Source organism: Papaver somniferum, chromosome 10 (genome assembly GCF_003573695.1).
Source record: "Papaver somniferum cultivar HN1 chromosome 10, ASM357369v1, whole genome shotgun sequence".
In the NCBI taxonomy this organism is placed as follows: Eukaryota; Viridiplantae; Streptophyta; class Magnoliopsida; order Ranunculales; family Papaveraceae; genus Papaver; species Papaver somniferum.
Window position 1 is genome coordinate 91,107,213 of NC_039367.1, and position 14,586 is coordinate 91,121,798.

General features: G+C 36.0%; 1 protein-coding gene and 1 long non-coding RNA gene across 13 annotated transcripts; both read right to left on the bottom strand.

Annotated features, from left to right (window-relative positions):
• Positions 1-2,036: 2,036 nt before the first annotated feature.
• LOC113318853 (mitogen-activated protein kinase kinase kinase 2-like) lies at positions 2,037-9,935 on the bottom strand. Of its 9 annotated transcripts, XM_026567118.1 has the most exons (17): positions 9,798-9,935; positions 9,326-9,605; positions 9,062-9,193; positions 8,492-8,606; positions 7,411-7,790; positions 6,682-7,102; positions 6,055-6,595; positions 5,912-5,952; positions 5,156-5,224; positions 4,102-4,202; positions 3,943-4,021; positions 3,748-3,846; positions 3,578-3,646; positions 3,377-3,426; positions 3,201-3,282; positions 2,430-2,524; positions 2,037-2,334 (listed from the first exon to the last, which is right to left on the bottom strand). In XM_026567118.1, exons 3-17 carry the CDS (start codon positions 9,160-9,162, stop codon positions 2,214-2,216), a joined length of 2,364 nt encoding a protein of 787 aa, XP_026422903.1. In that variant the 5' UTR covers positions 9,163-9,193; positions 9,326-9,605; positions 9,798-9,935; the 3' UTR covers positions 2,037-2,213. The 9 variants fall into 9 exon arrangements, with proteins under 9 accessions (XP_026422903.1, XP_026422907.1, XP_026422904.1 ...); XM_026567122.1 differs by lacking the exon at positions 8,492-8,606; XM_026567119.1 differs by having other exon boundaries at positions 7,411-7,787; positions 9,062-9,605.
• A 638-nt stretch (positions 9,936-10,573) lies between these two features.
• LOC113319532 lies at positions 10,574-14,361 on the bottom strand. Of its 4 annotated transcripts, none has more exons than XR_003345575.1 (5): positions 13,357-14,361; positions 13,124-13,233; positions 12,235-12,284; positions 11,929-11,974; positions 10,574-11,833 (listed from the first exon to the last, which is right to left on the bottom strand). It is a non-coding gene; the product is annotated as an uncharacterized LOC113319532 (long non-coding RNA). The 4 variants fall into 4 exon arrangements; XR_003345576.1 differs by having other exon boundaries at positions 10,574-11,021; positions 11,465-11,974; XR_003345577.1 differs by having other exon boundaries at positions 10,574-11,974; positions 12,235-12,272.
• Positions 14,362-14,586: the final 225 nt, after the last annotated feature.

Consider the following 14,586-nt stretch of genomic DNA (forward strand, 5'->3'; position numbering starts at 1 on the left):
ATTTCCTATTCGTCTTCCGTACGTACTTACTATTCTTTCCCTCGTGACTCTTTCGCGTCCCACCTCGCTCACAAATCATTTCAAATCGAGTGTCACTAACATGATTATTTTGAATTACCACGCACATGTTATCTTTTGCCTTGTTCATAAGTCATTCCTTTGCCTCCTTCTTACATCCAAATGTCTAAACGTGCATAAAACAAAACAAATCTAATAAGCATAACCATTTAACATATAAATTTTGAAAAAAAAAAAGTAGTAATGAGTATACCAAATCGTTTGCATAGTATAGGGAAGTGTCGGGCCTCAAATAGAAATCATCAAAAAACTCTTCAACGGCCTGCATATGAAAGCAACAAATTATTATACAATAATCGGAGGTTATTAAATAAGTCAAACTGCCGAATATACTATATTCGGAATCCTATCGGTTAACCAAAACACCCGATTTATGCAAATGAATGTACACAGTTTACTGAGTGCAAAAAATGATATAATCGGAAGCTAAAATATATAGTAAAACAATCGAATATAAATAACCGGGAGATAACTTTAATCGATAAACATCCGATTTTCAAGTTTTCGGAAATTTTATTTTGAGGCCACTATTATATTCGGCAGTCAAATAATGTTAAACTATTACCGATTGTAAAGGATAAGAATACTGAGTTTTGAAATTTTTTGAGGAATTCGTTTTTGGGGCCATTCGGGGGTAAATAACTCTACATAACTACCGAATGTAGATTTTTTCGGAAAACCAATTTGGGGTTTTTTCTCATATTCGGCAGTAAACTACTATCTTGGAACTACCGAATATACATATTTGGTACCCTGTGTGTTATATATTCGTAAGTTTATTCGAGAAATTATCTACCGAATATGGGTAGTTCATGGCATTCAATGCTTGCAATAATCGGTTTTTCTTGTTTACAAAAGCACACAAACGCATGCAAATCGAGTATTTGAGTTTCTTAACACAATACCGTGTTTTACATGCATCGTTAGCTTCAATATCAGGCGATTCTCCATTTTCTTCCATGAAAGGGTCGTCTAGGTTTTCCTCTCCACAAAAGTTTGGATCATTCAACATATACCCCAAATCGTCTTCGCCATGATTCTCACCTTCTTCTTCATATCCATCCATTTTTGTAGTGATAAAATGGGTTTTCCCTTTTTTCCTTCACCTTCTTCTTTATAACTCTAACAACTCAAAAATGAAAAAGAAATGGAAAAAATGAAACAAAAATCATTCTAATACTGCACCGACTACAATCGGAAGTCTGGGTAATATTTTGGCTTCCGATTGAAATCGGAGGATAAAAATGTTATCATATCCTCCGAATATATAAGAGTAATTTTGCCATTACGAATTACGCGAGATAAGGGCTGGCTACATTTTTCCTTTGGGTGACATTTTTTGTTTTATTGTTGACCCCTAAATTCTTTTGAGTGGCCCCTAAACGCGAGGCTTATTATCCACAAAAACTTTTCTTATTCTTTTTCCGATTTCTCGCTTGGTTCAAATTCATCACGACTAACTTTGAAGAATCTACCGAAACCTTTGAAGTACCGTGGTACACATATTAAGACTCTTTGCCATCAATCTCTTGGGTTTGATTCTCATGTTCGGACTCTTGTTCATCGTTGAGGCCATGATTCTCAAATTAGGACTCTTGGCCACTATTCTCCTAGTAACAAGTGTGAAGATTATATCAAGATATGTGATGCCACCATCTTTAATAAAATTTTTGTGGATTGTACCAAATTATATTAGAGCAGCTTCCATAGAAACTAATGACATGTTCTTGAGACAATCTAATAACATATTATCAAGACGTATGGAAGCATCAAGGAGACTTGATTGCACGGTAACTTTAGTGTCTCAATTTAGAAATATATATCTTTTCTTAATTAGCAAGTATTTCAATTGTGTTAGGAAATTTAGGGTTTGTTTGGTTGTGGAGTTATCTATATAAAGAACTCCATATTAATACTATGATTTTATTTGTCACTGTTTGAAGGCATTCCAAACTCAATTTCCAAGGTAAACTATATTAGGCGTTTTGGGACACCAATATCAGTTCGTCTTCTTCTTAACAAGGGTTACCGCACAGACAAAATTACAAGTACAGTGATTCATGATAAAAACTAAGTTCCACTTTAGCCACCACTAGTTACAACTATAATCAACCAACTGCAGCAATGTTAAGATATTAACTACCACCATGCCCTAAAAGAGAATCACTAGGCTTTGAATAAAACAATGTCTCTGCACTCTGTAGAACCACCAACTTTTCAAGCAGTTCTCCGAATATTGGTCGGCGTTCGGGCTTGCTGAATTGACAATTTGTGGAAAATATATAAACAAAAAATGGATGGGTCACAGAAGAATATCAATATACCAATTTCTGTTGAGTAAAGATGAGTACCTTTGCCAGCAATTCTCAAGTAAAGATGCCCATTGTGGGTTCATGTTTTTCGGAATCTCCAGACGTTGTTCCATGAATCCTACAGCTGCAATCACCTGCACAACTCGCATTTGTTACTTGAATGATGTTGCGTTCTACAAAACATCAGTAGACTAATTTTTGGTGTGGGACAAAATATGGCATTGCTGTTGAAGTGGAAAATGTATCTTTTCAGTGTTTTTGCTGTTTCATGATAATAATTCAACAACAATTTGTGTTATACACTTTCTCAATACTCTTAGGTACTTGTCACATTCACATATATTTTAAAGTTTAGGCATTGCGACCAACATCACTACAGATATGGCCATTCAAAGAAGATTGAAAGTTCATGCAAAGTTTTATGTGTTGGTTTTTCTGTGCATCATGATTAATTAAAGGTAAACCACACAAAAGTATCATTAACGTTTTATCATATAATTAAGCTAAGTTTCACATGTGCAGGATGAGGCGTCCCTAACTCATGATGTCAAGTTTGGAGGACACATCAAGCAAGGCATGGATCCTCTTCCAGCATTTTGCATAAATTTAGTTTCTTCCATCAACTAAGAATGAGGGAATACATATAGAAGAGTCTAAACTGTTTTTTACATATAGAACAAGTTAACCCTAGGCATTAAGTTTAATTTACCATAAACTGAAATAGTAATCATGCACAAGCGCTAAGAAACCATGTTAAGGAACTGAATTTCTAACAACGCGGACCTGGCATTAGGTTGAGCAAGAAAATACCTGCACGGGTGTTAGGCCATACCAGGGGATCTTCAGTGTGGCAAGCTCCCACAAAACAACTCCAAAGCTATATACATCAGACCTAAAAGGTTTCTCGCACACGTAAGAGTTTGCTGAGCATCAATGATGGAATAATCAATACTATCCACAAAAAATCTGAAAAGGTTCAAACATACTTCTCATCCACTGGCTCGTTACGAATAACCTCCGGCGCCATCCACTGTGTCTGCAAGAAAGATAGGGGCAATATTAGGTCAATTAAATAACTCAAACAATCACATATAGGACTATTTAAAAACAAAAACCAAAAACAAGAACCAACTGAAGTAAAACTACAAAGTGCAAATGAACTGAAGGCAACATTATGCAAGTATTACCGTTCCCCTCCATTTCTTTGTTGTAAGAAAGGTTGCATGTTTGAGCCGCGAGAGACCAAAATCACCAACCTAGTAGCCGGAACAAATAAATATATGAACTACAAACATTTCTTTTGCAATTTTATTACGTGCATCTAAAAAAAAATGTAAGAAAAGGGAGAGCTGCTCACCTTCACAGTCCAGTTCTCGTCAACCAGCAGATTCGATGACTTCAAATCACGATGAACGATTGGTGGGTTCCATTGATGAAGATGATTCATTCCTCGGGCCTACGGAAGGGTACATGCGAATAATTTGCATAACCAACTTTCTATCATATAAACAATAAACTTTTTAAATAAGTTGTGGCCAAGAAGAGTACTCACAACATCTAAAGCCATGTTAACACGCCGCCTCCAATCCATCGTAACAAAGTTATGCTGAAGCAACTGAAACAGACTTCCACTGAAAACCAACGAAAATTACTATAGAGAAATAAACTAAACAAGAATAACGGCAAATAAAGATGAAAAATGAAAATGAACCGTGGGAGGAACTCGGTGATAATGCAGGGATGCTGAGGTGAAGGCACTGCTCCCAAAAAGAGTAGTAAATTCGGATGTCGGAGTCTCTTCATGAGTAACACCTTCATAAAATAGTAATATAAAGTTTACATTAGATTTATACCTATTCTAGTGGTGTTTTTGGTTTCATTGAAATTCAGTACTGAAAAGGATTAAAAGATTAAAGAATGACGGGAATGGATACATATATTGCTGAAGAGCCATTGGTGTTCTACATCGTTTTATTGATTTTTTTTTTTTTGCACGTATTTATAAACTTCTTCAGTTTCAAAGTGTGCTCAGTAAGAGTCTATTTGTTAAATTGTAACAGACCTCTCTTGATATCATAAACTTGCCTCCTAGTCGACACAATACTTGAGATCAAAAAGTTGTTTCCTAGTTTAAAATTTTAACTTGAGTTTAACGATACATATTAGTTATATAATTACGGATATGGCATTTGCACCGCTTATTGGTCTCTATAATCTACTACTGGTGTACCATTAGATTTAAGTGTACAGTTCCAAAATAGATGCCTACCTGCAGTCGTGTCTTACTGTTACGCTTAATAGCTTTTATCATTTCAAACACAAAAATGATTGCCGCTCATCAAGGAATATCAACCTTCTACAGTTCAGCAACAAACCGTGCCTAGCTCTGAGTTCTAACAAAACTGGAATAATGACTATCCTAATCAAAGTGCAAATAGAGTTGCTGATCATGTACTAAAACCTAACCTGTGTTTCTAGTACATCAAGTCTAAAGTGCAAGGTGCCTCTCAAATTTGGGTGGATAGAGGTTGGAGGACACATGCCTTATCCAAACATCGAAGGTTGACTCTCTTCTAGATAGCACTAATCCGTGAATGAAAATAGTCCATGAGTTATTCTTCCATGACATTGATATGGTTTAAGAATTAGAATGCAATCCATGTAAAAGTGTTTTTCATAATATTGCTGCGGACAGAGAGTGATAGATTAACTACCATTGTAACAAATTTTGTACTTAATAATCTGTAGCTTGAAATGAAACCTACCTCTTGTTGGAAGCAACTTAATAATCCATCCCAGTTCTCGAATTTGAGGAATACCTTTATAGCAACATCCTCCAAGAAAGTAAACGATAGCACGTTAACAAAACAAAAATGAATAGCTCAAAACCTTCTTACTAGTGCCTGCTATATAACAGCTTCCTATAATAGGAAAACAAACAAGATAAGTCATATCCACCCAAACAGGACATGATTGACAAGCCAGGGTAAAAAATTGGTCAAAACTACTATTTACTGGTATAATCATGGAATAAGGTGCAGCATGGTGGAAACCGAAAGTTTTAAGGTCGGGTGTTTCCAGGTCTAAACTCCTTCAGCCTACTCAAGTCTCAAGAAGAACAATAATGGTTATAATTGATGGAAAGACAACATACTGAAACCACAACGGTCACAAAGTGATATTATGAAACATATATACATGCTAAATTTTAGCCCATTTACAAGATGCTGACCATGATCAACAGATTAACAGCGCAGTCGGTTCAGGTTTTTCAAATCCCAGGAATTCAATTCTGGGGTAATCCTTTTCCTACGGAATTGAATTCCATTCCATTGGTTCGTCAATGTAATAGAAAAGGCGAGTTTTGAGGGAATTGGATTCCCACGAAATTCAATTCTGAAATTTTTAAGTTTGTTTGATTCGAGGGAATTGGGTATATTCCCTAGCAATCCAATTCCAGGGGCCCCAAACACCTGAACCGAACGCGCTGTAAGGGTTTTCAGAAGAAACATTAAACATACCAAGCCACACCACAGGCCATGATACACGGTTGCAGATGAACCTGAAACCAATTAAAAAAAAACTAAATACCAGAAGAAGAAAAATCATAATGGAGAAAGCATTAAATATGAACAAAAAAGAATTTGCGATAATGAACACATACCCTGCCCTATTTGTTCACCAAAGGTCAAATCTTCCCACGAGACATCATAATTCAATGAGTCTGCATCCATACCGAAGTTATAAAGAGGACATATACTGCTATTACTAATGGTTACAGTGCCCGTGCTGTCAAAAGAGGATATAGAACCAGAGGCTTCATTTCCACCGAATCGGCTACGTTGCACTATCTGGCTTTCAGGCTCAGTACTCTTCTGACAATTGAAATCATCTTCCTGTTCATCATACAAGATACCACTGGCGGTGGGAATCCTTGTTACGAACCTATGTTGTTTGGTTCCTTCCCATACCCGCGAATAAGTCACCATCTCGTGAGCAATCTTACCTTTACCCTTGTCATCAGAATCTCCGCGGGAGTTTATTGTGGATGCTTCCTGCAGAGCATCATTCCATTTATCCAAGAAACTTGTTTCTCTGAAACCTTGAGAGTTAGCATATAAGCTTCCCCCATGAAGGATCTCATGCTTCGTAGTTTTCACACGAGGTATCAATTTTGAGTACAATATCTTGGTCATTCTTGATGCCTGCATGTTTCATGATTCATAACCAAAATGAGACTGCCATAAAAGAGACACAAAAGACATAGTTAAGATTAAAGAAACGTAGTTACCAGCTTCCATATTTTTGAGCAAAACACAACATGCAGAATCTCCCCAGTGTTAAAACAAGGTGTTGTGAAACCACTTCTAGGCTTCTGACCAGCATTAGTGTGGGCGTCTTCCGGAAAAGGACTTGTTTTAGAGAAAACTGGAGCTATATCTCGAAAGGGCTGTGAATCGCACGATACACAGACAAACCCAATGATCTCACCATTATCATCATATAATGGCTTAATGGTAACAATGACTTGAAATCGTCTCCCTTGTTTGTTCCTGACAGGAAACTGCCCAGTGTAGCATAGCCCAATTGCAACCCTGCTTCTGATTTCGTCTGCTTCGTTAAAGTCTTGATCCTCAATAATGAGGCCAAGGGTACACCTACCAAGCGCTTCTGATGCAGAATAACCATAAAGTTGCTCAGCAACACGATTCCTGTAACAATGTATCCAAAAGAAAATGTAATGATGGATTTCTAAAGTCTGACTACGAGTTCGCAAGTGTATAGTAGAGAATTGCAGTGTAGCATTGCATGACAAGTATAACTACAGATTCAGACAACAATTTCTTCCAAGTTTCTACTAGACATAACACGATGTTAGGCGAAAGTTAAAAGCTCAGCATAATCACAACTTTCTAGAACATATAAAAAATTTAATACAAAAAAAAAAAAAAAAAAAAAAAAAAAAAAAAAAAAAAAAAAAAAAAAAACAGAACCAAACAACAGGAAATAAAAAGCTTACCAGTAATATATTACATAATTGAGATCATTAAAATGAACTGCCTGGCCCATTGACTCCATGATATTCAAAGAATGCATCTCCGTCAAAATTAAACTTTGTGTTATGGGATTTAAAGGATCGGCATCACTATTCTCTCTCAATCTTAATGAATTTGAGCTTGCCGCACACCCTGCCATGGTTCCGCAATAACCTCCACCACCACCCTTTCTCCTTGAACCCGTGAATCTTGATCCCGTAGTTGAATTTGCGCAACATTTCTGGTCACTGTAAGCCAATTTATCTGCAGAATCGATTCTGCAGCCTGTAAGGCTTCCAGGAAGGACTAGTTTCAACATTTCTTGTTTAAGCTTGCTATCTCCTGCTTCAAGATCTTGGGTCTTCTGCAACAATTGCTTGGCTAATGTAGTGTCCATAAGGTTAGAAAAACACTGTAAAAAAAAGCTTAGATAGATACTTAAAAAAAAAAAAAACGAACAGTTTTACGTATATATATTCTTTCTTCACCTTTTATTTGTTATTAATGCTGTATCAATGAACATAGTCATTTATAGGTTACTTATTTTGTTTTTGACAGGTGCTGCCCCTTCAGTAATTGATCTTTCCAAGTTGTATTCTTTTTCTATTTCTCTGAACTCTCAACTCTTAAGTTTTTTTTGTCATCTATAGGTTATGGTTTTTCTGTCTTAACCCTTGCTTATTTTGTTTTTGGCATCTATATTTTCTGTTTGTTTCTTTTTTTGTCTTAACTCTTGACTCTTATTTTGTTTTTGTCACCTATATGTTACTTATTTTGTTTTATGGTTATCTCCAAAGAGACATGTCTCTAAAAACGGTTGTCGGAGAATGCTTCTTGGATAGTTCATTCAACCCATAGATGAAGGTATGCCAACTGAAATGAGAATAACTTTTAGAATGGGTACATATATTTTAAAGAAGACATAACTCTCGCATAAATGGCAAAATAAAAATAAAAAGAGTTGTCATGAAAGCGGTTAAGTGAGCCTATGACACTGTTTAGTGATATTTACAGGTATAAATTTGTTTATTAGAAAGGACCGTGTGCCCAGCTTAGAGTACATACACGAATTATGCTAAAGAAGCTCAATATTTCGGCTTCGACCAATCTCCCGGAAGCGAAGTTTTTGTGGGTGCACGAACCCTGTCGCAGAACGGACCATAAGTTCCGTTCAATGGATCTGGGTAAAAAAAAATCCTACATTTGTTCAATGGCAATTCACATATAAATGACACTACAATTTGCAGGTATGACTAAAAAAACAAAAACAAAAAATTATGAGAATAAAGTAACAAAAATGCACTTCACACATGTGTCCTCCCATCACCTACATAACGAAATTAACGAATAACAGAATTTTTTGTATCAAACACGGTTCAAAATAGGCTCCATCATGGAAGAAAATCAGCATTCTGAAGGTTTATGCTTGTACATACTACAATAAACTATCCTAACTAAAAGTGTTTGGCCTCAACAGGACATTTGACTGAACTACAAAAGTGAATAGCAGCATATTAATCTCTTATCTGACCCTTGAATTTTACAGATAAACAAGTTCAGGAAACAGTAACTGAGAATAAAATAAAATAGTTCATTAATCTAGATATCCAAGAGAGCAATGGGGAAACCACACACCTTGCATAAGCGATCCAAGTTTCTCTCTTCCGGAAGTGAAAAGCCCATATGGGAATTCGGGCAGGTTGTAAACCGAAAACCGAGTACTCAGTTCTTTTCATTATGGACCTTATTCTTCAAGTCTTATAACATCTGAATGGTCCAAGTGATGATTCAAAAGAAATTTACGTTTGAAATCTTTGCACCATCTTAAGAGTATGTACTGAGACAGGATTTCCTCCCCAAATTCATTCAAGACAGATAAAGCATGCTTGCAAAGAATACCTTTGTATACAAATAAACAGCAAGAGGCATCCAACTTGTATTTCAGATACATTATACATAACTTCATACACCTTGTGTTCCAGATTGACCACTAATCCATTCTTTGACAGCGTAGGTTAAAAATACCCTTTCGTTCTAAAACTCCTGGAAACTCCTTCAACAAAGCCTTCCGGTTATCAAACCAAGCTTCGCCATGCCTATAAAATGTTAGTTAATACCCCTCTTTGTCACCACCATCTTTCTTATCAAGTGAATTTGACAGTAGAGTATCACCATCTCTCTGTTATAAAAGAAAACAACCACCATGAATCATCTAAAACCCTAAAAATCATCTCAAGAACCTTAAAAATGATCTCAAAAACACTAAAAATCAACTCAGAAACCCTAAAAAATATGTTAAATGTACTTAAATTAGTAAGAAAAATTATCTGCTAATAAGTGAAATTAGGGTTTAAGATTTTAGTTACTGAACCTGTGAGAAATGTTGCTGTTGTTGTTGATGAGAAATTTGGGGATTGAATTCTTCTTCGTGACTATCCATTTTTGTTGATGTTGCTGCTGCTACATCGAACAGTAAATAGACATAGAACTAAGAATGCCTGGCTGATGCCTGGCTGCCCGTCCCGGCTACGAGGCCACGTAGTCCGAGTACGCGGCCCCTTTTCCTTTCTCGTCATGTCCCGTATTCAACCGGAATTCTTTTGAATCGGTAGATATACCAACTGCTTATACGAAAAACACTAGATTTTTGTGCCCGTGCTACGTCCCGGCGGCTTTGTAAACTTGGTTCACCAATTCAATTTACAACTACAAATAGAATGGCATAGTTATGCACCAACTACAAATACAATGCATCACTGCCTCTTTGTTTGAACCATATTTTTGATTTGGTAAAGCTCGGCTTCGCCTCGCCCCGATATGATTTGATAAAGCTAGGCTTCGTCTTCGCCCAGTCCCGATATGATTTGGTGAAGCCGATAAAGCTCGGCTTCGGCTTCGCCTCGCCCCGTCGCGATATAATTTGGTAAAGCTCGGCCTCGCCCCGTCCCGATTTGATCCCGATGCATTTTTGATTTAACGTCACCAAGCTTATGCACAAAATTGGAACGCCTAAATTCGGTTTCGCTAACAGTTATCGTTAGAATAAGTCATCTGACTCATATCCTTAGTTCATTACACAAAACAACTTAATGTTCCAAGCATGAAAACAGATACATACTTATTTGACAACTTAGGTAAATACCTTAATTACTTTTTAAAATGTAGATTAACATTATCAACTTAATTACATTATTGTCTTTGTTTAGCCAATTCATATGAAATGGTTTTGAAGATCAGCTACATGTTAGTCCTTTTACACACTAATATCTAAACAACCAAGAGCTAAGCCTTATTTTCCTTAGCATCAGCAAGGAAAACTGCATACGCAATTTGCCTGACTATTTTTGATTCCTACACCGGCCTTAACCTCCTCACCAACCCCCCGTTGCATTGCTTCTGCTCTAAGCCTAACTATTTCTGATTCCTTTTTCGCATGGTACTCTTCAATCTCTGTTCGGATCATAATTTAGCTCTACAATAATTGGGTTCTTCGTTCGGATCTTCCACCCTCAGACTCTTTTTTATACTTGGGAAGCTCTAGCGTTACATTCTCAAGCTCTTGTTGTATGTAGATACATACCTACATCTCTGCAGCCTGGATACAAAAAATAAGAAAGCAAAATTATTGCTTGATGATCATTTCAAAAATTATTATATTAGAAGCACACAAAGGAACCGCTCAAGAAAAAGAAAAAAAACATGCAAAGGAAACTTTTGCATCCCAAGTAGATTTCTTCCTCCTTATTGCTCGGATTTTTAAAGCTTTCCAACTGGTGATCCCCCAAACTTGGTTACAACTTCATCAACAGACTTAAAAGATCGATATTTATAATTTTCATGTGCTTTGTAATGGATCAGATAATGAGACACGATTATCTATCTCTGTGCTTTGTATAGATATTTATAATTATTGCTTGATGATCATTTCAAAAATTATTATATTAGAAGCACGCAAAGGAACCGATCAAGAAAAAGAAAAAAAACATGCAAAGGAAACTTTTGCATCCCAAATAGATTTCTTCCTCCTTATTAGTATACCGTGTTTAAGAAGCTGTTTGTTGACGATGGCAGCATTACATATTATTCCATCTGGTGAAAAATACACATCAAGCAAATTATTCATGCAGTCACATGAACTCATCATGTGAAACCGTCCACAAAATTCAATGCGTTGAGTATAGGCAGACAATAAAACAGAAAAGGCATCTTTCTATGAATTATCATGATTCAATCAAGCATCACTATTATACCAGTGAGCACATTCCACCAGCAACTTCCACACCTAGCAGTCGAAATTCATCATACAATTGAACTCAGAATAGAGTCATTCATAAGAAAAACACGAATTGATTGTACCATTCAAGTTTGGATATTATGCATCCCTTTTCAATCACGCAACACAATCAGCTGCAGCCAACATACACTAAAATCAAAGCAGATTCTTATATTAAGAAGTAAAATTCAAATGTATAAAATGACTACACAGCAGAGAGTGAGATCACCAATTTCACTCCATTGAAACACTACAGCAGTATTTCCATGTATGCTCTGCAACAAACAAAGCAAAGTTAGGGAGGCCAAAGTACAATTGGTTATTTTTTGATTAATTTAGCAGTTGGAGCTATGCTGTCTTGGAGCCAATGAACTAACGAAAAATATCCAGTTGGCCAGTCATTTATATTCCATCAAAGAGATGACATTTTATCTGAGAAATGGCAATATATAGTCACACCAACGTGCTCCCACTCTGTAAACTTATTTGACAAAGACGGTTTTGAAAATAATGTAAACCATAATGAAAGCGGTACCTGTTGTGCATCATAGGCTGCATCCAGTGGTAGTTGTACTGCAATAGTCACTAATAAAAAACCATATTAGAAAAATGAACTTGACCAATAAAAGAAAAACAAAGTAATAATAAGAGAAGCAAGTATCAGTTTATTTGTAAAGTACTAAAGAGTTACTTGTATTATTTTGCGGACTTCAAACACATCTTTAACGTGTCTGCACCAAACGCTTGGGGACAGTTCAAATGAAAATATTTCATTAGTCAAGTCCTAAAGTATATACATGATCAAAAACCTCAGGCATACCACGTTTGTTATTTGCTTTTCTTTGCAGCCTCTAACAATTGTCAAGTTTAATTCACATTTCATGTACTTGTATTAGTTGAATTATAAAAAAGTGGCTACCTTCTACTTGATAAGTGTGACCCTAACTTTTTCCCTGGAGACCATTCTTCTCTTTAAAATTTCTTGTAAGCATGTATAAGTACGAATGGTGCATATAAACAGGTTGCATAGCCACCATATATAGGAAGAGGTTAATTGACAAATCAAGATGAAGTAATGCTTGAAAGGGTTATTACGAAAATGCATTCAGGATTATTGAGATAATAAACCTCTGGTTTTTCCTCTTAGTAGTTATTGCACAACAATCAAATTCACATAAACCCATATTGAATCCTAATAGCAGTCACAGATTCTTCGAATTTACTAACCCTAGAAGTAAAAAGAAAATGTCAAAACTCAGAGGAATAAGATAAAAAATTCAAAATCAAACGTTAAATATACATTGAGCAAGATAAAATTATAATCTACAGAAACATTAGAAAAGAATTTCAAAACAACGGCTGGAAACCCTAGAAATAGAAAATTAAAAAGAGAGAAAGAGGATAATACGTTAAGCACAAACTACCTTCCTTTGATCCTCAGATCTATGGATTTTTCAAGCTTTCGTTTTGTCCATCGTCACTGTGTATATCATCTTCAAAAACTTCTCACAGTTTCTCTTTCTATTGTCCGAACCTGTTACAACACTAATGAACCTTAGATGAACCTAAAACTGAATAAGATGACCATAGAACTTCAATAATCAGTAATCACCAGAACCAATTTGATTAAAAAGAGAATCAGTTAAAATAAAAATACCTGAAAAAATCAGTAAACAAACGGCATTAATCTTATCAAAGGGCTTTCACAAAAACACCAAAAACTCCAACAATCCAATGAAAGCAAACCCAAAAACCAAACAAAAATTGAAGACATCAGTTTTACATGCATCCGGATTCTAGAGAAGGAGAACCGAAAGTGGGAGAGCGGCAGACGAAAAGAGATTTAGGTTTAAGTTTTTGACGAAAAGCGTCGACAGAAGGACTTGAACCACCTTTTTCTTTTATTCATTCGTCAAAAGATCTCGGGGATTCGATAGAAGGAGATCATCGAGAGGAAGAGAGACAGAATAAGGATGGTTTTAGGTTTAGCTTCTTTTTTCTTTTTTTTCCATGAGAACTAAAGTTTTTTTTCGTTTCCGAAAAGACAGTTATATGCGTGAGGCGTTTTTTTCATTAAAAACCGCTATTCACTGTTACATTCATATAATTTGAGGAAAAGTGGAATGGAGAATTTTCAAGGGATCGGGGACGCTCACCCAAGGGTGGATATTCTCACCATGGACGCATGGCCTCGCATGGCTTAGGAGTTTAAAGGGTTTGATAACTGCTAAAAATAGGGACACATTTGTCAAGTGAATTTGATCGTAGAGTAAAATTTTAAATTCATCAAATTTTGAATTAATTATTAATAGTTATTTTACAATACATAAAACCACGATTTATAAAGGCTGATACCAACATTACTAAGGGCTAATACCATCTCAAAATTTTAAGCGATCCTGACCGCTGGATCGGCTAAATGGTATCAGCCCCAATAATACTAGTATCCGCCCTTATAAACATGCATAAAACTAGACTATTTTTATGTATTATAGGACGTACGGAATGCCAACTAACTAATACTCTTAATAACTTAGATTATATATATAGTAATAATAACGAGTACATGAAGGTCGTATATGGCAGTGGTATATACTGACCACTAACTCTAACTATTGACTCTGATAGATAGATGAAAGTGGAAAAGGGAGAATCTTATTGCTTCTCTATTTCACAGTGTTTGTTACATTTAAAGTGGGAGACTACGCGGCTATTTATAGCCAAGACTATTAAGGGGGTAACAAAGACAGTCTACACGTGTTCAAAATTTAGGATTTACTTAGCTATTAAGCTGATGATGTTTATCTAGTTTAGGCGGTTAATTCTTAACCGAGAAGAAAATCCGGTACTTGCTGGATGGTTCCGTAAAATGGTGGGCCTTCCTACA